This window comes from Neolamprologus multifasciatus, chromosome 8 (genome assembly GCF_963576455.1).
Source record: "Neolamprologus multifasciatus chromosome 8, fNeoMul1.2, whole genome shotgun sequence".
Classification (NCBI taxonomy): Eukaryota; Metazoa; Chordata; class Actinopteri; order Cichliformes; family Cichlidae; genus Neolamprologus; species Neolamprologus multifasciatus.
This window is the reverse complement of record NC_140446.1, coordinates 18,613,521-18,632,310: the sequence shown is the minus strand read 5'-3', so window position 1 is coordinate 18,632,310 and position 18,790 is coordinate 18,613,521. Positions and strand designations below refer to the sequence as shown.

The window sequence follows — 18,790 nt, the reverse complement described above, 5'->3', positions numbered from 1 at the left end:
GACCTTCTTCTTAGGTGTAACAGAGGAGGAAAGGCAGTACCTTCACCCACCTGCTATGAAGTTAGCTCGCAGCCTTTCTGTACCTGGACCAGAAGAAATCCCCCCACCACCAAACACATCTGCTCCAGAGCCACCTTTGTCTGCAGGCCCTCATCCGGGTAGAGGACCTGCCATGCCAATCCCCCCTGTATCTCAACCTCACTACCAGCTCCACTCTCAGCCAGGGCATCCTTCCCAAGCTGGCTGGGAGAGGGCAGGACCAGGTGTAATGAACCAGCAGGTCATGGTTCCCACCCTTCGGAGGCAGTCAGAAGGACTGTGCATCAGAGAGCCAGAGGCGCCCAGGAGAGGTGGTGGCAAGATGGGAGGATTAAGGAGAGGCTACAGCAGTGCTACACCCCCAACAAGTGCTAAGCCTAAGGCCCAACAACAAGCACCCCAGCATCAACCACCTGTGTCCAACCGGGATCAGAGTGGAGGAGTTGGCAGAGGGGTGGCAAGGAGGGGAGGTCGGGGAGCTTTGATGAAACAGTCAAAAGTGGAAGATGGTCTGAGACAGCATCGAGGAAAAGGAGGTGCAACCAAAGAGAAGAGCTCTATCCCCATCCCCACCATCATTGTCAAAGCGCCCTCCACCAGTAGCAGTGGTCGAAGCAGCCAGGGTAGCAGCATGGAGGCTGAGCCCTCCCAAGATGTGGAAGACCAAACCTCTGGAGAGGCAACCCCAGACAGCCCTAATACTAGCCTGCCCTCACCACTCACCTCTGTGCCACCTCAACCTCCAACATCGACTTCTTTGCCTTCATCAACTGTTGCCCCTTCGGTTTCCTCACAGCAAAACCTAGAAAACTTGGATTATAGTTCAGCATTTGGTACAACATTTGCGGGTGGAGGAGCACGCAGGGAAAGGGAACGCTTTCGAGATATGAGGAGAAAGAGTGCTTCTTTCTTCCTCTCATCAGAGGAGGACATCCAAGTGGAAGCAGGATGTGGAGCTGGAGAGGGAGGAGGAATACAAGGGGTGCGAATTCAGCCTTTACAGGGCTCACAAATGGAAGTGCCCACCCCTCGGCTTCGGCCTTCCAAGTCTATAGATGAAGGCATGTTTTCTGGAGACAACTACATCAGCTATTCCAGCAGCATGCCCCCAGCTTTTGGCCTGCCTGAGTATTCTTCCCCTGTCCTCAATCAGGACGGCCAGCCTAAGTCAGCTCCCTTAATGTATGGAACCCAGCCTGCTACTACCTTCATTCACCCACTTACCGGGAAGGTTCTGGACCCCTCATCCCCTCTGGGATTGGCCCTAGCTGCAAGAGAGCGGGCTCTAAAAGATGATCGCAGGACACGACGAGAGGACAGACATTTTGGCCGGCAACTTTCCACTGTAGGAGCCTTCCCCACCCCTGTTCAGACTCCAACGCCTTCTCTTTTTGCAACGCCAACGCAGTCGGCCTACACTTCTCCAGTATCTCTCCACCTAAGTTCCCCCACCACTACCACCTCTCCTGCATCTCTGAGCCGGCCACAATCACCAAGGATATTACGTTTGGGAGGGGGAGGTGGGGAGCGTGTGGAAAGAGAAAAGGAGGGAGGACCCAGGGAAGGTCTTAGAGTTCGCTTCTCTGAAGACAGAAACAGCCAATATTCAACCCAGTACTACCCACAAAGTCCCAGGGAGCGAGAAAAGGAGGTGTATGACAGCAGGCCTGCTCCACCTATACAGCCTCCTCCCCCACCAACTCAACCTGCCCCCCGCAGACCTTCCTTCCTTCAGATGGAAAGCACTCCCAACACCAGCTACATTCCTCAGTATACTGTCCCCACAGCCCCTTCACAAGCACACGAAGCAATGGAAGAAGCTAGGGCGGGAGCAGGTGGAAATTTAGGACTCATGGTTTTGCCTCCACCAGCTCCATCAATAGACGCAGATGATGAGTTTGTCTTCGCAGATCCCTTGCCCCCTCCTTTGCAGTTTGCTAATGGTAAGAATGAGAGGGTCCGGGAATTTTCGCAACATCGTCAACACCAGGGTCAGCATTCTGTTTCTGCTGCTCCACCCGCCCCACCTCCTCCCCCATCCCCCAAGACCTCAAATCCTCCCCAACCCACTTCACAGGGTGGCGACTCAGCTACCTCCAGCCTTACTTCCTATGACAGTGAAGTGGCCAACCTCACGCAGTCAGCTCTCTCTCCATCTTATCCATCCCCACAGATCTTTCCCTCTGCCTCCACCTCCATTACCACCACCACCACCACCTCTGCTGCTTCTCTGCCTCCTACATCACTACACAGACCCCAGCCCATGTCCCATTCCCACCCCTATTACAGCAGCTCTAACGACCCCTCAATAGGTATTCATACCCCAGCACAGGACAGAGGCACTGCCACCCTCACCACTACCATGACCTATGCTACCACGACCATGACTGCAACTGCTGCTGCCACCACCACCACAACTTTTCCAGCATCCTCTGACTACAGTATGACTATGGCTGGGCCCAAGGCTGGCTTCACCACAGGGGGAAAAGCATCTGATCACACTCATCAGACTACTATTATACACAAGAGCGGAGACTGGCAAGAAGCTGTGGTGGATTCTGGAATTGAAGAGCTGGACAGTCACAGTAGCAGTGACCACCATTTAGAAATGCTGGGACTCTGTGGGCTAAGAGGAGAGAGAGGAGGGGTTGGAGGAGATGGGCGAGGAGGAGAGGGGGAGAAAATCAGTGAACATCAGGATCCTTGCACAACCTACTCAGGTGGGCAAACATTTGAGGTGCACAGCGCCAAATTGGCAAATCCCGTGTTTCCGAAGATGACTCATTACAAGGAGGGCGGAGGGAGGGGCCCATCTGTAGCACTACGTAGGCAGAACAGCACCAATCCCGCTCCTTTGCAGTTACACAGACAAAACAACCCAGAAGACACCAGTATAGATGGAGGATTTTCAGATGAAAGGAAGCACAAGCAGAGTCGATCCAAGATGGAAGACGGCTTCAGCTCTGCCCTGGCTGCCTGCTTAGAGAGGCCCATGGACACTCGATCGGTGGGCTGGAGTGACCTTGGAGAACACGAGCAAGCTGGAGTCCAGAGAGGCGTTTTGGTTTTGGATGGCCGCAGAATTCACTCACCTCTCTCAGGTGTGAAAGCCAGCATCATCAATGAACTAAGCTCCAAGCTACAGCAGATGAGCAGCATGAAGAGCATGGATGAGTGGAGCCACACTCCAAAGTCTCCCACCATGCATAGGTTTGCTTATTTTCACCTCTTCTTGATATTATAACTAAATGAAAGATATTTGATAGTGTGAATTACATTTTACAGGATAATTTTATTTGTCTTTTAGGTATTCAGCGGATTACAGTGATGCTTTCCATAGCCCTCCCACTGGACGCTCGACCTCACCGCTGCCCACTTCCTCCCCACAGCATCGTCAGACCCTGACCCCCAACCTCTCGGCAACACCTTCTGTCTCGCCTTCCCCTCAAGTCCCAGTTCAGCGCAACTGGACCCGATCCCCTTCTCCACAAATGCCCTCGTCCCCAGTTCATTCACATCCTCCCCATTCTCCAACCTACTGCCCATACCCAACATCACCTAAGCACAGGTCCAAGATGCGTAGACAGACTTTTGATTTTCCATGCAGTCCTACTAAAGAGATGCGGTCTTCAGTTGCTCGACGTCGGGCTCCCAGCCCTCTTATCTATAACACTGAACAGCAAAGCCCCACCCCTCCCAGACCCTCCTCTCTCCCAATCCTTCCAAGCACACCCGTCTACAGCAACCCATTTGAGTTTCCCGGGCCCCTTACTCCTCCATCTCCTGGCATCCCTCTAGGAGATGCCTACAAAGCTTCAACTCCTCCACTGTTTTCCCCATCTGGTGTGCCAAGTCCAAATCCCTTGCTTGTCTCCCGTTCACTCTCCCCCACTCATTTTCTCTCTGGAGCCTCTTCCCCCATGCATTTACCACCTAGCCCTTCCTGTCTCAACTATCCCCATCTCAATCCTCCTCCTCCAACTAAACCATTTGCCATCAAACCTCTACCCTACTGGACCAAGTATGACGTGGCTGACTGGCTGGCTTATCTGAATCTGGGTGAACACAGAGAGCGTTTTATAGACAATGAGATAGATGGATCACATCTGCCTTCACTCACCAAGGATGACTTCTTGGATCTAGGAGTGACACGTGTGGGGCATCGAATGAACATCGAGAGGGCACTGAAGAAACTCACTGACAGGTGAGGGAGGACTAATAGACTCTGGAAAACAGAGAGGCAACGAGGTCAAAAAGAAGCACTGGATGATGAAGGAAAGTCAAAGAGTCTCATTACTTCCATGCAAGTTAGCTCAACCATCCCCTTCCTTCATTAGAGGCATATAAATTGATAAGGTCATCGCATCTTCTCTCCATTCCGTTCTCTTTCACTTTAGTCATTTAGTCATATCAACCTTAGTCGTTCCATCTTTTTTAAGTTTCCACCCATTCTTATTCTTTGATTTGGCCTCCTTTTCTTCCCAGGCGGCTCTCTTCTCCTTTGCATGTCAGTACTCCTCCCCGAGACACAGACTGAGAGAATGAAGGTGTGATTCAAAGATGGAAAAGAGGGAAAGAAATGAAATGACAAAGATGATCAGTAACAGAAGATTTGCAAGAGAAGAACAGTGGACAACAACAGCTTGCGTTGAACTTGTTCGAATCCATGGATATGTGGAGAAACATGTTGTCTTGCACATTTGTTTTAGAGCACTGGATGGAAATTTGTAGAACTATTGGTCAAAAGAGGTGATGAAGAAAATAAGAATTTCTAAAGATAATGCTTTTCATCTGAAAATATACTTTAAAACTTTTGATGGACAGGCATTTAATTAACATACCGTTTTGTGCTGTAAAAGAATAAACACACATACGCACTTGCACTCATATTCTCACACACACTGACAGATGGATTCTCACACCATCTGCTGCTTTGCAGCAATGAGAAAACTTGAGTCTAAGTTCAAAGAAAAAGTTGCAAAGTTGCTGCTTAAAGGGTGAAGCCCAATTAAATGTTACTGATTATGTCTGAGCCAGAAACTCTTGTAAAAGCAGAGGGCCATATCCTAACATCAGTTTTGTAGCTTTAAGCAGATCAGAGTATCGATGGCTGCGAGTACTGGAGCCAAAGTCAAAATGTGGGAGAAAGGCTTTTTTTTGTAAATGATGATAGAAGAAAAGCTAAACAACCACAGTACTGTTTTATATATTTGCCATTTTCCCCCAAAGGTTGCCCCAGTATGCTTTGTATGTATGTACTTTGCAAGCGCTAAATATATCTTCCATGTTAAACTGAATTCACTATTAGTAGAAACCATTTGTTTTGTACTAAGTGCTGATTGCAATCATTCATTTCAAACTGGTCAGGGTATTTCTAATTGTTGGAATCAAAGTTGTGAAAAACGAGGACAGAAATTTGAAAAACTGTTGTTGTTAAATTAATCTTTTTATTGTTGTCTTGATTATTCTGCAGAAAGGAAATGGCATATTAGAAATGAAAAGTTTAGCATGTCATTTCAAACCATTTTTCTTAGACTTTCTTGGTGTTTACTGGCCATAGCACAGGTCAAAGGGTGGCTCCATCCTCTACCATGCCATAATGTTGAACGCCCTCTCTCTCACACAGCAGGTGCAGTGATCAAAAAGGGCTTTTTACTGCTTCTGTCTGCCTGACTTCCTCAACCTTAAGCCTCTGTGAGTCTGTGTGTGTCTGATTTTGTGCGTGTGTGTCCATCTGCCTGCGTTGGTAGTCAAATGCTTCGCCCCCTGAGCCCCTTTCTTTCTCTAATGCCTTTTTCAAAATGTATTTATAATGCTCAGACAGCATTGTTTATCTTTTCTCACCAGATGACAATCCAAATGTTTCACTGTTCCACACACATTACCCCTCAGAAAGAAAAGCTCTGACTCACTTTTAAAAGGGATTTTTCTGCGATAAACTTAAAATACTATGAGTGTTGCATAGAGGTGAACATGAACATCCTGGATTTTGTTTTTAACGTGCCAGTTTTGCCATTTGCAGTAAAATCAACTGTAAGGCAAAAACACATCATTTATAGCTCTGTATGTAATGATGATGATGGCAACGACAAAGATAACATATAAAAATATAGTATAATGAAGATTATAATATTAAGTATGTAAACATTTTAAGAATCTCCGTCTTCCAAATAGTGTGGGCAAAATTCTTTGAAGCTTTGTTTTGTTTATGATTCATTTTGGGTTTTCTGTAAATGCTTTCTATACTGCTCGCCCTGTGGTGACCCCTGTGAAGCTGACACGTTAGTATACTGCATATTTTCTACATGTTCTACAGTTTAAAATTACGGCTCTGTATTCTTATGACGAGTTGCTATCACATTATGGTCGAAAAGGAGAAAGGATTGAGCAGTAGTGTAGAAAGCATTACATACTATGATTTAAAAGAGCATTTTAGGTCTAGTGAAATGCATAACGACTATGACTACATACAGTTTGAGCATAAGTATGCAGAGATAAAAGGTATATATAAATATATAAATATATATATATAATTTTTGTTTTAAATAAAATACAGTATACTGGTAAACAACATGATAGAGGTACAACTAAGGTGTTGAAATAAATGCTAAAATAAACTATTGCCCTGTTGTGATTCTCATTTCATGTTGGATTCCCTCTTCTGACAGATTCACATAATGATCCAATTTCAAGTGCAGTGTTTGAATTGAGTCATTTGGCAGCAGCTCGTCTCAGCCCTAGGGTGGTTGAACACAACATTGTTTTCAGGTCCAGGATTGTTTTCCCATCAGGCTCAGTGAGCTAATAGGACAAAAGTTTAGAGAGCACGGATAAGAAGATGAGATGGCTTGATTCAAAGCAAACACTGGCTGCATTCATGCAGCAAAACGAATGATGCCCGTGAGGCATGAAGAACAATGCAAAACAACTTGAAAGAAATGACTGTTTTCTACCGTGGTGGTCAGTTTAAGGTTCATGGGAGAAAACTGTAATGTAATCATGTTGATTTTTTGTGCCAGTTTCCCCATTTTTTTCTTCTTTTTTTGCATTTCTTTTTGTTGAGTTTGCACACAATTAGGAAAACTACCAAGAATCGGTTTTCTTTGTGTCATAAAGCCACAACTGTTTTCTTCTCATGGGGATACTTTTAATCGAACTTATTCAATTAAATTTATTTTTTATAGCACCAAAGACGCTCCAAAAATATAAAGCAAAGACCAACAATCAGACAACCCTCTTGAGCAAGAACATGGTGACAGTGGGAAGGAAAAACTCCCTTTTACAGGAAGAAATCTTCCATCAGAACCAGGCTCAGGGAGGCTCAGCAGGTCTTACCAACAGAAAAATTCAGGATATCCTCAACAACTTACCTCAGTTATCGTTGTCATCAGTCAGAAGTGAGCTTCACTGATTCATCAACTCATACTGACTTCTTTTATAGCCTCCTTCAGAGTAAATTGCCATGGACACCCAGTATATTGACAGCTAAGGTAAACAGTGGACTGACACCACATACTCACTACACATAAATGGTGGCCAGAGTCATTTATCCTGCAGTGGTCACCACAGTTGGATTTTGCACTTGAATTGAGTAAGTAAGAAGACAGAATTCAGTTGATTGCAATCTACTGACATCTAGTGGTGAGATTTTACACACTGTTAGCATCGCGAGATCTGGGACTGGAGGGAAAACAACGAAAATGCCTATGTCCATCTTTTATATGCAGTCTTTGGTTTTCAGGTGTTTTTCATGGGAGGTCTTTTCGCCTTGTGAGAAAAGGACTTGCGGCTTTACAAACAGAGGAAACCAATTTTTAAAGGACTATAAAAGTTATACTAATAAAAACTATTTTTGTACCAGGCTGTAAATATGCTTTATTCTAATGTAAATTTTAACATGGATACTTATTAAAACTGATTCAGTTTTAGAGACAGCTTCAAATAGCCCATCAAGGAATTACAGTTTCTGACAGCTCCTTGTTGGCTTCATGTTTCGGTCCCAGAGGCTACCACTTACTCAGAACATGTGTAGTTTTAATAAGGGTTTTTCAAAGTTACTTTTCTTTACTGATAGCTTCAAGTTCATTTTGCATAAGGACTGCATATTTGGTACAAATTAAAAGAGTAACCATCACATAACTGAGCAATCTGACTAGTGAAACAAGTCTTTAAACTTGTACTTAAAGCATGTAGAACACTGTTTCTGTTCTTCCTACAGATATTTTCTTTTTTGCACTTGTTCTTTTTTTCATTTGAATAACAGGATTGTGTGTTGAATTTGTCACCAATCTCTATTTTCATTTAAACTCTGTTTCTCCAAGGTCTGAAAAGTAATAGTAAATAGCATTCAGGTCTGTGATTTGGAAAATATATAATGGTCTTTAATATTAAAATGTAATTTTCCATTTCTATGAGCACAATTACTATTCGCTTGGCTTGCATTGTCTCGAGGATGCAGCAGAAATCTTAGATTCTTACTCGGAAACCAGGACACACAAAGTCACTCTGACTAGAACCCAGAGACCAAACAGCAGTTGTCAGTGTAAAAAGAAAGCACAGTGTGCATGCCTGAAGGATGCAGATCAGGTCAGGAGCATGACCAGGAGTGTGCTCATTGTTTTTGTTTGTTTGCTTGCTTGCTTTTTGTTTTTCAACTGTCAACACTGTGTTCTACTGTAATGTCTTGCGACCTTCCAAGAAAAACCTCTGATGCAAAATGTGATACCTGCCATTGTGCATTAACTCAATTTACATGGAGAAGGCAGGAGGCTTTCGGCCATGTCTACACAGCTATGCACCCCGATACAAACTTGAATTCATACAGTGTTATCCTCTTCCCCAAAACAAAACTGAAGTGATGCTGTTTTGTTTGTTTGAAAAATAGGATGCATCCCAAATGTGGAAATGCAAATGATAAAAACTGGAATTCCACAGAGCGATCCAAATGTAGCAGGAGGCTTAGATATTTTTATTATACCTCATTAATCTCTGTCAGGACATACTGTGACTTAACTTGCTAGTTTAGTTAAGTTGTCAGAATTGAATAATTTTAGCAAAGACCCTCACAGTTAAAAGAATGCTGTTACTTTCTTTCTTCCATCTTCTTATCCTTATGGTCGGAGGGGGGTTGGAGCCCAGCACGGCTGTCATGGGGTGAGAAATGTGGTACACTCTGGACCGGTCAAAAGTTCTATCACAGGGCAAACACAAAAACAGACAAACCTTCACTACTGTGGTCAATGTGGAATCATGATTTACCCTAACATGTCTTTCGACTGTGCAGAGAACCCACGCATCTGCATGGAGAACATGCAAGCATATGCACACAGAAAGGCTTAGATTCAAACCCCTCTTTGCAGCGCAACAACAGTTGCTATTGTTACAGTGGTTATTTCCATCTGCAGCAATTTATATTTGATGTCATGGATCTGTTCTGAGACCTCCTCCTGCCTTCCAATGTGCATCTCTTCTGCAGCAGCATGAGAAAGACCCCAGCACAGAACAGAGCAGGCATCAGTGTACATAAGGCACAAAAGGCATCTTTTGTACAGTCCAATACCTGCTGTGCACCAAAAAGCATACAGGCAATATTAATGGCAAGGAGTTAAAGAGACAGAAGTTTCCCAAACCGACCAAACAGAGCTAAAACAGAACAAAATGAGCACTAGAATAAGAATAACTGGAATACCATAGGCTCCAAATCAATCACAATATTGTTTTATAACTTGTTTAAAACTGCCAAAACTTAGCTGTGTTTGAAAATGTAACATGCCAATGTTGTGTTCACAACAGTTTCCACTGTTTCCAGCAAGCCTCAGCAAATCAATGAGACCAGCTAGAGACAGCAGTAAATAGAGTGTAAGTCTGGATGACACTGGTGCTCTCCTTTCACTCCTGGCTCGCATCCAAAAGAGCGCAGGGCAGAATAAACAGTGAGTAGGTGAACATGCTGCATGCTGTACTCTCTTTCTAGGCCCGACCAGAGAGAATGGCAGGTCACGGTGGAGCATAGGGCTAATGTGGCAGTTCACGGGAGCCCCACTCTGCCTAGCCCCCCTCCTGCTGTCACACTCTCACTAATAGGCTCACATGACTGTGTGCCACACTGACATGATTCTGTGACCAGTGAACAGTCAAAATGAAGGTTCAGCATCTCATTAGCACCATATTGAGAGAGACAGAGGGAGGGCCAGGCAGGGCAGAAAGAAGGAGGGGAGTTTCTTCCAGCTGTTTTTCTAATAACAGAGTGGAAAGAAAGTGAGACGGGGATAGTCACAGAGGGGGAGAAGAGCTAAACAAGCTGAAAAAGGATGGGGTTAAAGTAAAGGATCCGAAGAGAAAGAGGAAGAATAGTTTGTTGTAGCATGACTGCAAACTAGAAGCACAGCTGACGGGTAGGAGAGCGAGAGAGGTAAGTTTCGTCCTCCTCATTTGTTTGCCCTGAAGCTGTTTAGCATAGAATCAGCTACCATGCAAATGTTCTGATTTGTTTAACTTTTTTTTCTCTTCCTACTGGCTTGAACTGTCTCTGTGTTTCACACCCACTTTGCGATCAACAACGTGTATGTGTAACTTTAAATGCCAAGGGAAAATTGGGTCAGTGAGAGAGGGAGAGGAGCATGTGTTAGAGGAGGAGAGGCACACTGGGAGAGGGGGAGATAGTCATGGAGAGAAATCCTCAGCAGCCCTTGAACTACAGTAACAAGTGGTCACTTGAGTAATCACTGGTGATTCAGAGAGAAATGTAAGTGCTGGTTGCTCCCTGGCATGAGTGCTCTGCTGCCACTTTTAATGCTTTCTTGGCTTGCCAATGGAGTTTTTAAGAGTTAAAATACTTGAATGCATATGTCTGACAAACTATTTAAAACTTGTTCACATTTGTTCGCTTGTTGCTTCTCTTCCTTTCCTCTGCATGAACAGTAGAGTCAAGATGAAGCAAGTCTAGGTTGCGCCTGGGGGGACATTTTTTTTAACCTTGTAGGAGCTCATAGAAAGTGAGAAAAATTAAGTCTAAACAAGATAATACAAGTACGGATACCAGCTATCTACAGAAAAGAAGCTATGAGTCTGACTCTCAGTCATGCTGAGTCTTGTGATGAGGTGTGGTTAGTCACTTTCGTATTACTCAGCCAGCCATGTGTCAACGCGCTACCCAGACAGACAGAAGCCAGATTGTGACAAATTTGTGGATACATCTGCCTTCTTCTGTTCAGTTTCTCTTCTTCTGTCTGCCCATTGGGTCATACATAACATGCGGTGCAAATATGGCTGCTATGTGGACACTTTATTTCATTAAAATCACACTTTTTGTTGCCAGATCAGAAATCTGCCCCTGCACTCTTGCAGACATGATCTCTGAACTGAATGGCAACAAGAGTCAGAGTGGGAGACTGTTGGTACTAACAGGGCCTGTATTAGTCAGAGCAAATGGGAAAGATGACCTTTCCGCGCTGTTTATTTTGGGAAGGCAACAGGAAGAATGTTAGAGCAGCTGTTCTATTCCTGCTGGCAGATCCCCACCCCTGTGAATTCCAGTCTGCCACTGGAACGGCACTCCCCTTAATAGTGCAGGAAGACTCCAAGTAGGGGTTATCTGGGCATTGTACAGTATAAATTACACAAAACTGTACAAGTTGTGATGACAATGACATAAGCAAACCGACAACCACAAAGCTTTTTCAGTTTTTGTTTCTGTCAGATGTACTTTCCATACAGGGGGAGCGGTTTTGTTTACTAGGAAACTGTACACATCACAACCTGTTGCAATGATAATCAATGTCTTCTGCCTGCCAATAAAAACTCTCTTTCTCTGCCTTCTATGTATCCAAACCAGTCTAGCAACTATCTTCTATAACAAATCTTTTGCTTTATGAGACAGACGTGCTCCCAATAATGGCAAGCCTTCCCAAAGAGCCTCCCGAGGATGCCAGGAAACAGAGTTTCTGGATGGTGAGGATTATATTTAAGGTCAAATCTTAGACAACCAGCATTGTTAATCTAAAAGAGTAGGTGTGCCTACTCGCAAAAATTGTTATTCTCACATATCATCAACATCTTTCCTGCTTTCCTACCAGCCAGGGAATTATGTACGCACAGTGCATCGAACTGAACGGTCCTTCCAGGCATGCAACGACATAGTGGCCTGCTTCATGGAGAGAGCAAAGGTAGAAAAACAGTACGCCCAGCAGCTCAGCCAGTGGAGCAGCAAGTGGAAGTCCATAGTTGATTCTCGTAAGTATAAGAAGCTATGTCATGGGAAGACATGTTGGCTTAAAAACAGACACTCCCAGGCCTTTTCTCACCATCGCTGTTCTCACAAAGTCAAAATTAGTACTGATTTTTATTTTATGAGCACATCTGTGCTTGCCTGAAATTTCAGTGTAAAAATTAAGGTCATTATTTCTTTATTAGTACCATGACTCATCACTGCACCCTGTGTTGTTTCATTCCTCATGCCCTCTATTTTTTTCCTGCTTCCCCAGGGCCACTTTATGGCTCCCTCATGAGAGCATGGCAGTGTTTCTTCACCTCCACTGAGCGTTTGTCCGCGCTCCATTCTTCCATTTCACAGTCGCTAACTTCAGAGGAGGGAGTCCGGGTGAAGACCTGGCAAAAGGACACCTTTCCAAAGAAAATCTTCTGCGGGTTCAGGGAGAGCTACGACACCAATACGAGTTTTTCACGTGCGCAGAAACCCTGGTCCAAGAAGCTTGTGAAGGTGCAGCACACATACATCCACCACTGTGAACTTATAATGATGGTCTAGCAATACCAAACAGGCTGAATGTCCTCTTAGCTTTTGGCAATGTCATTTTCTTAATCAGCAAATGAAAGATATTTCTAAGAAATAAACATAAGATATATCAGACACACGCAGATGAAGACTGCCCAAGAAGACCTGAAATGTTTCTTTTTCCTAGCAGCCTGTTAGCTTCACTTAGCAGAAAAATAGAAAAAAAGAGATTTGGCTTCATTTTCAAGGTAGTAACCCAGCAAACATGCCAGTGTACGCCCTGTCCAGCAAACCCACACTTGTCCCACACAGGCCCCAAGGGGACAATGTTTGCTGGGAAAATATTACAGCAAGAAGTTCTAGGTCCAAATCTGCCAGCCGGCTGCATCCTTTATGTTCTCGCTGTGCTTGCATGGGTTCTCTGCAGGTACTTTGGGCTCCTCCAAAAGTCCAAAGACAGGTTTATTGGTGATCCTAAATTGGCTGTAACCATACATTTAAGTATAAATGACTCCATCACATGGAGCTGGCTAGCTCTCAGCTCCATGTGATGGACTGGAAACCCATCCAGGCTACCCTGTAATAGCGAGGATAGGCTCCATGGCCCTCCCTCCTTGATAAGAAATAAATGGAACACATTATACCACATTTGTTGATGATGTGGTTTTATGAGGAACTCCATATCAGATGTTAGACCAAAGCTGCTGACTAGCTGATTTTTTTTGAATTACAGAGTCCTGGGTTTGAATTCGCCCTGAGCCCTTTGTCTCTGTCATCACTCAACTGCCCTGTTGTCCTGTACCCCCCTTGAAAAAACTGATTTTTACAGCTTTTTGATGATACTAGCTTAGCATTCAAGTGCTGAAGAAATTATAACTGAAAAAGGCATGAAATAGATCAATCTTATCATCAGCTCATCAACAAATCTGTAGCTGTAGCTTTGTTGTAGTAGAATGTTAATATGTACTCGCTGACTCACAGTCCTCAGAGATTTTGGTCCACATTGACACGATAGCATCACACAGTGGCTGCAGATTTTTGGGGGACACATATACATGATGCCCATTCAATTACATCACAAAGATGCTCTATTGGATTGAAATTGGGTGACTGTGGAGGCTGTCTGAGTACAGTGAACACATTCTTATGTTCATGAAACCAGATGGCAATGTTGTGGTTATAAAGAGATGAACATAGTCACTAACAGTATATTCAGGTATGCTGCGGTGTTTGAACATCGCTCAAATGGCACGAGAGGCACAAAAAGAGATGAGAAAATATCCCCCTTCATCGTTACACCACCTGCAGCTTGAACGGTTGATAAGATCCATGCTTTTATGTTATTGATGTTTTATGTTATTCAAATTCTGACCCTTGAATTTCACAGCAGAGAATTCAGATTTCAAAGCAGCTCTGTCATATAAGGCAGGCAGGTATACAACAACAAAGAGTCTCCAAAACCTTTTGGACACAGACTATTTCCTGGTGAAATCTGAGTATTGACTTATCTGACTTTCCTGTATATAAAAATTATGTAATGCAACTAACTAGCTATAGTGGATGGACCTTATTATTTACTTTTTAGCAGATCAACAGTAGTTAAGCTCAGTTTAGTTCCAGTACAAAGATAAACTAATCCTGGCAAAAGCTTTGTACTTAAATGATAGATGTAAGTTGCCTTAACCTTTTTAATCTAACCTTTAATCTCAGCAAAAAATGAAGAAGGAAGAAAGAATCTGGCTAAAAACTGCGTATTTACTAAATCGGTTTTCCATCAAATAAATAATATTTACATGCAAATGTATATTCAACAGCTGGAGAAGGTTCGAGTTGCATACCACAAGGTCTGTCAGAGGGAGCAAGCAGCTCTGGAAAAAGAAAAGCAAGCAAACGAAAACTCTGAGATGAGCCAAGAGAAAAAGCAGAAGATGACTGAGGCCAGAGAGAAGGCCACGGAGGAGAAGGAACTGGTGAGGGGAGATGTTTAATCACTGCAACATTTCACTCAGTCATGCATGTTTAATTAGGGATGCATTGATATGACTTCTAATTTCACCATTTCTTATTCACGACTCATATCTGCTGATATTTACTCAGTTGAAAAATTCTAAACACGAGCCCCAGCCTTCAGTTTTTGTTCCAAGCAATTTCCTTCTATGGAGATGTGTTATTGTTACTCTGCTCAGTGTTTATGGGGCACAGCATGGGAACAGCAGAGAGCATCAGATGATTTATACGTATTAGATTCTCTGTTAAAGCCACACAGCAGAGGTTCTTCCTGGGGAGGATACTCAACTTTGCATCATGCAGCTGTTTCTGCCTGCAGGCTAGAGATAAATATGAGAAAATCCTGGAGGACGTGTCGACCTACACACCTCGATATATGGAGGAGATGGAAGCCATTTTTGAACAGTCGCAGGAAGAGGAGAGGAAGAGGATCAGCTTTCTCAAGCAAGTCTTCCTGTCCATCCATAGACACTTGGATGTCACCAACAATGAAAGGTGAGCAACTTGAATGCTTATGTGTACAAATTACTTATTAGCATAAGTGGTAGCGTTGACTGTCTTTTCATCTTTGTGCCAGTGTCAAGGCAGTTTACAGTGAGCTCCACCAAACTTTAATGGCCATTGATGAGCAAGATGATCTCAAATGGTGGAAGAACAATCACGGTCCAGGCATGCCCACCAACTGGCCAAAGATCGAGGTACACAGACATGTAAACAGCTGTATTATTCTATGTGCGACATAAACACTATATGCTAATTGAGTCTATTGTGTTTATGTAGATATTTTGTATACATATACATATAAACAAAATTCATAACCTTAAGTGTATCCACTATAAATATCCACTTATGAAACGTTTTGGCTGTTGCAGTTTTTTATATTAGAAAGGTCTTATATTTAGTTTAATAGCAAGAGTGCTAAGCTATCAGCTAATGCTACCTAGTTTAGCTGAATCACAGACACGGTATGTTAAAATACAAATAAAATAACTTTTACTCACCAGAACTTGAGGGCAAACCTGTTGTAGATGGCAGAGCAATACTATTTGTCAGATAATTAAATTAAAGTGAAAACCCCACGAAAATAGCAGAGCAGTCCAGTTCAGTGAGATGAAGCCTAGCAGACAGTTAGCTGCCTAGTTATCACCAACCTTCACCGCTAATATTGCGCAACTTTAAGCCTTCTTAAGACAACATCATCTCAGCAATTATAATTAAAGGGGAAATTAGCTGATAAAAACAATTTGTATACTAGGTGGTAAACATGTTAATTTCTACTGTACATTTGGGAATTTTAATATGCAAGGTGTTTTGAATTCGGAGCCATGAATTGTGTTTTTGCAGCTCTTTTTTGCAGTTTTTGTCAGGGAGCTACATGTTAACCTATATCTTCTTTTTCATGTTACATCAGGAATGGGTCCCACCAGTAAAAAAGCTCAAGCGAAAGAAGAGAAACCAAAAAGGAAAGGAAAGCCGACCGTAAGTTACCCCAAGTGGTGTGTGTGCTCTTATACAGTTCTGTGAAAAACTACGTACACCATCCATAGGAATTAAGAACATAATTAGCAGCCAAAAACCATCAAGTAACCAAATGCATTTGCTTAATTTATCATCAGCAAGTTTATCGCCTGGAAAAATCAAAAAGCTACAGGACTTAACGTGTTAAATGTCAAAGTTTATGACTGAACAATTGGAAAAAGTATGGCTTGTTTGGAAGGATTGTCATCTCATATCAACTGTCACCGCTGGTGGAGGTGTGCTTTTTTGGGGTTGTTTTCAGCCAAAGGACCTGAACAGTTTGCAGACATTGAGTTGACCATGAACTAGAATGCCAAAGTATTCTAGAGTAAAATGTGAGGACATCTGTCTGATAGCTGGATCAAGCAACAGGACAACGATCCTACGCACAGCAGTGAATCTACAACAATGGCGGAAAAGGAAAAGAATCAAAGGTGTTGCGATGGTCCAGTCAAAGTCTGACTGAAACGTTGTGGCAGATCTTTACAGGAGCTGGATATAAATAAATACTCTCAAACCTCAGTGAGATGAAGCAAGGTTGTAAAAAAGATTAAGTCAAAATTCCTCTGCAATAATGTGAGTCACACAGAAAATGATTACTTTGAGTTATTGCTGCTGAAGGTAATTCTACAAGTTGCTGAATCATAGGGTATAGTTAGTTAGTCACGCTATGCAGTCCTGTGAAAACTTTGGACTGAATAAATAATAATGATCCAGAGGTGGACAATACATTTTTCCGCCTGATTCATATTCATCGTTTTTACTTTTCCTCTCCTCCTAGTGTGATGATTGGGGGTGTGAAGGTGCGAGCTCTGTACGACTACGTGGGAGAGGAGGGTGATGAGCTGTCCTTTAAAGCAGGTGACACATACAGTGTGACGCAACAACGCCATTTTATTCTCGGTGTAAAGGCAAGATGTTTATGCCAAATTACAACCGCCACATCAACATAAATACGCGTAGGAGGACAGAATTGTAATCAGTCCTTCTAAAATGATGATAGATGGGCTGGTAAACACAAGTGTGCTGCGTGGAATTACTAATGTGATATTTTATGGTTTATGCTGCTGTAGTTTCATTTTAATAACTTGTAAATGGCCACGGGAAAAGTATGGAGTAAAATTAAGCTGAATGAATATGATTTGTGCATAAAAATGTAAACGAACAAGAGCTTGTTAATGCTTTTATGCTGATCATTATTTCACTAAATTCAACTTGGATCTTTTTTTATTATCACTTGAATGATACACCAAAAAAGCATGCAATGTGGATTATGAAATTAGTAGACTGTGTGCATGTGGCTTACCAGAAAAAGGTTAGGAACCACTGCCCTAGGGTGCCGAAATCTTAACCACAGAAAAACACAACACAGCATTTGCAAGGTTGCCTGGAAACCCATATCTGAACCACAGGATGACACATGGAGCAAAAAACAACTGTTACTGTCAGTTAAGCCAACATGAAACCTAAACAGGTGTGTGTTTTTATTCCCTGCACACTTCCACACTTGTTTATTTTAGTGCCGTGTAACAGCAAGATGTCCAAACTCTAATATTCTGACTCCAATCTCCTTTTGAAATATGTCTTTACAACATCAGTTGAATTTTTGCCTTAATTAACATAAATTTCACCGTGTTGTATGTCCATAACTGAAATGAGTTTTGTTCTGTTTGATGCCAGGTGAGGTATTCCTAAAGGTCGAGGAAGAGGACGATCAAGGCTGGTGCCGAGGAGCACTGAGCGGCGGGAAGGAGGGGTTCTACCCAGCTAATTATGTTGAAGTTGCAGAGTGATATTAACACTGTTCAACATATTATGCCCGGAACCTTTTTCTTACAAAGACTTGGTTTTTAAATTCTTCATAAATACCACTTATTTATCGTCTAAGATGTTATCACACTGATGTTGAGCTTGTGTCATATAGTATCTGTTCCCAGACATTTTTAATGTTTTAAGGCCTTAATATCAAACCCACTTGATTAAAGTACATCTTCAATATGAATTAACTTATGAGAGAATAGAATGTACTGTTTCTGCCGAATGTGCATATGTGTGAGTGTGTTTGCATGTTAAGAGAAAACACAAGAAAATAAGAGAAGATATTTATTTACTGCCATCAGGCCTCAGTCATGAGATCACTGTAATACAGATGAAGCTGATAGTGATTGTTGGGGTTTACACAAGTGCAAGTTTACAATGATGTGTGCATGCAATGTTAATGCCTATTTCAATATTAAGTGCAGAAAATTGCTTGATTGCAGGAGGAATTATCAAAATAAAAATAATCTCTTCCTCTGTTCTATTTTGTTGCCGCCTACTTTTTGTTGCTTGTGGTTCCTATTTGACTGAGCAGAATAATGTCTGTGCAGATTTTGAAATACAGAAAATACAGTATATATGGTAAAAACAAGCCTATACCTCTAATTATCTTGAAAAAAGCAATAATAATAAAGAAATAAATGTTTGTACAGTTCAAGGTTGATGTCAAGGTCA

At 42.6% G+C, this 18,790-nt stretch overlaps 2 protein-coding genes across 4 annotated transcripts in view; both read left to right on the top strand.

Moving 5' to 3' along the window:
• The window catches only part of LOC146512925 (SH3 and multiple ankyrin repeat domains protein 1-like), a 50,857-nt gene extending 41,170 nt beyond the window's left edge, over positions 1 to 9,687 (top strand). The window contains exons 27-29 of the mRNA XM_085169556.1: positions 15 to 3,249; positions 3,347 to 4,243; positions 4,525 to 9,687. Coding sequence (XP_085025682.1) covers positions 15 to 3,249; positions 3,347 to 4,243; positions 4,525 to 4,576 — 4,184 coding nt within the window. The 3' untranslated portion in view covers positions 4,577 to 9,687. The remainder of the gene's footprint in view (positions 1 to 14; positions 3,250 to 3,346; positions 4,244 to 4,524) is intronic.
• A 117-nt stretch (positions 9,688 to 9,804) lies between these two features.
• LOC146512924 (protein kinase C and casein kinase substrate in neurons protein 3-like) lies at positions 9,805 to 18,596 on the top strand. 3 transcript variants are annotated; one of them, XM_085169568.1, is made up of 10 exons: positions 9,805 to 10,450; positions 11,918 to 11,988; positions 12,114 to 12,270; positions 12,522 to 12,757; positions 14,587 to 14,742; positions 15,099 to 15,274; positions 15,357 to 15,477; positions 16,191 to 16,258; positions 17,079 to 17,158; positions 17,978 to 18,596. In XM_085169568.1, exons 2-10 carry the CDS (start codon positions 11,932 to 11,934, stop codon positions 18,088 to 18,090), a joined length of 1,164 nt encoding a protein of 387 aa, XP_085025694.1. In that variant the 5' UTR covers positions 9,805 to 10,450; positions 11,918 to 11,931; the 3' UTR covers positions 18,091 to 18,596. The 3 variants fall into 3 exon arrangements, with proteins under 3 accessions (XP_085025694.1, XP_085025696.1, XP_085025695.1); XM_085169570.1 differs by having other exon boundaries at positions 11,914 to 11,988; XM_085169569.1 differs by lacking the exon at positions 9,805 to 10,450 and adding an exon at positions 10,473 to 10,783.
• Positions 18,597 to 18,790: the final 194 nt, after the last annotated feature.

Bases quoted from the DNA above. Each gene is read 5' to 3' on its own strand.
- LOC146512924 (XM_085169568.1), top strand. From the start codon at position 11,932: ATGGCAAGCCTTCCCAAAGAGCCTCCCGAGGATGCCAGGAAACAGAGT. The intron at 12,758-14,586 runs GTGCAGCACACA...TATATTCAACAG, and splicing joins GGTCCAAGAAGCTTGTGAAG to CTGGAGAAGGTTCGAGTTGC. The intron at 17,159-17,977 runs GTGACACATACA...GTTTGATGCCAG, and splicing joins TGAGCTGTCCTTTAAAGCAG to GTGAGGTATTCCTAAAGGTC.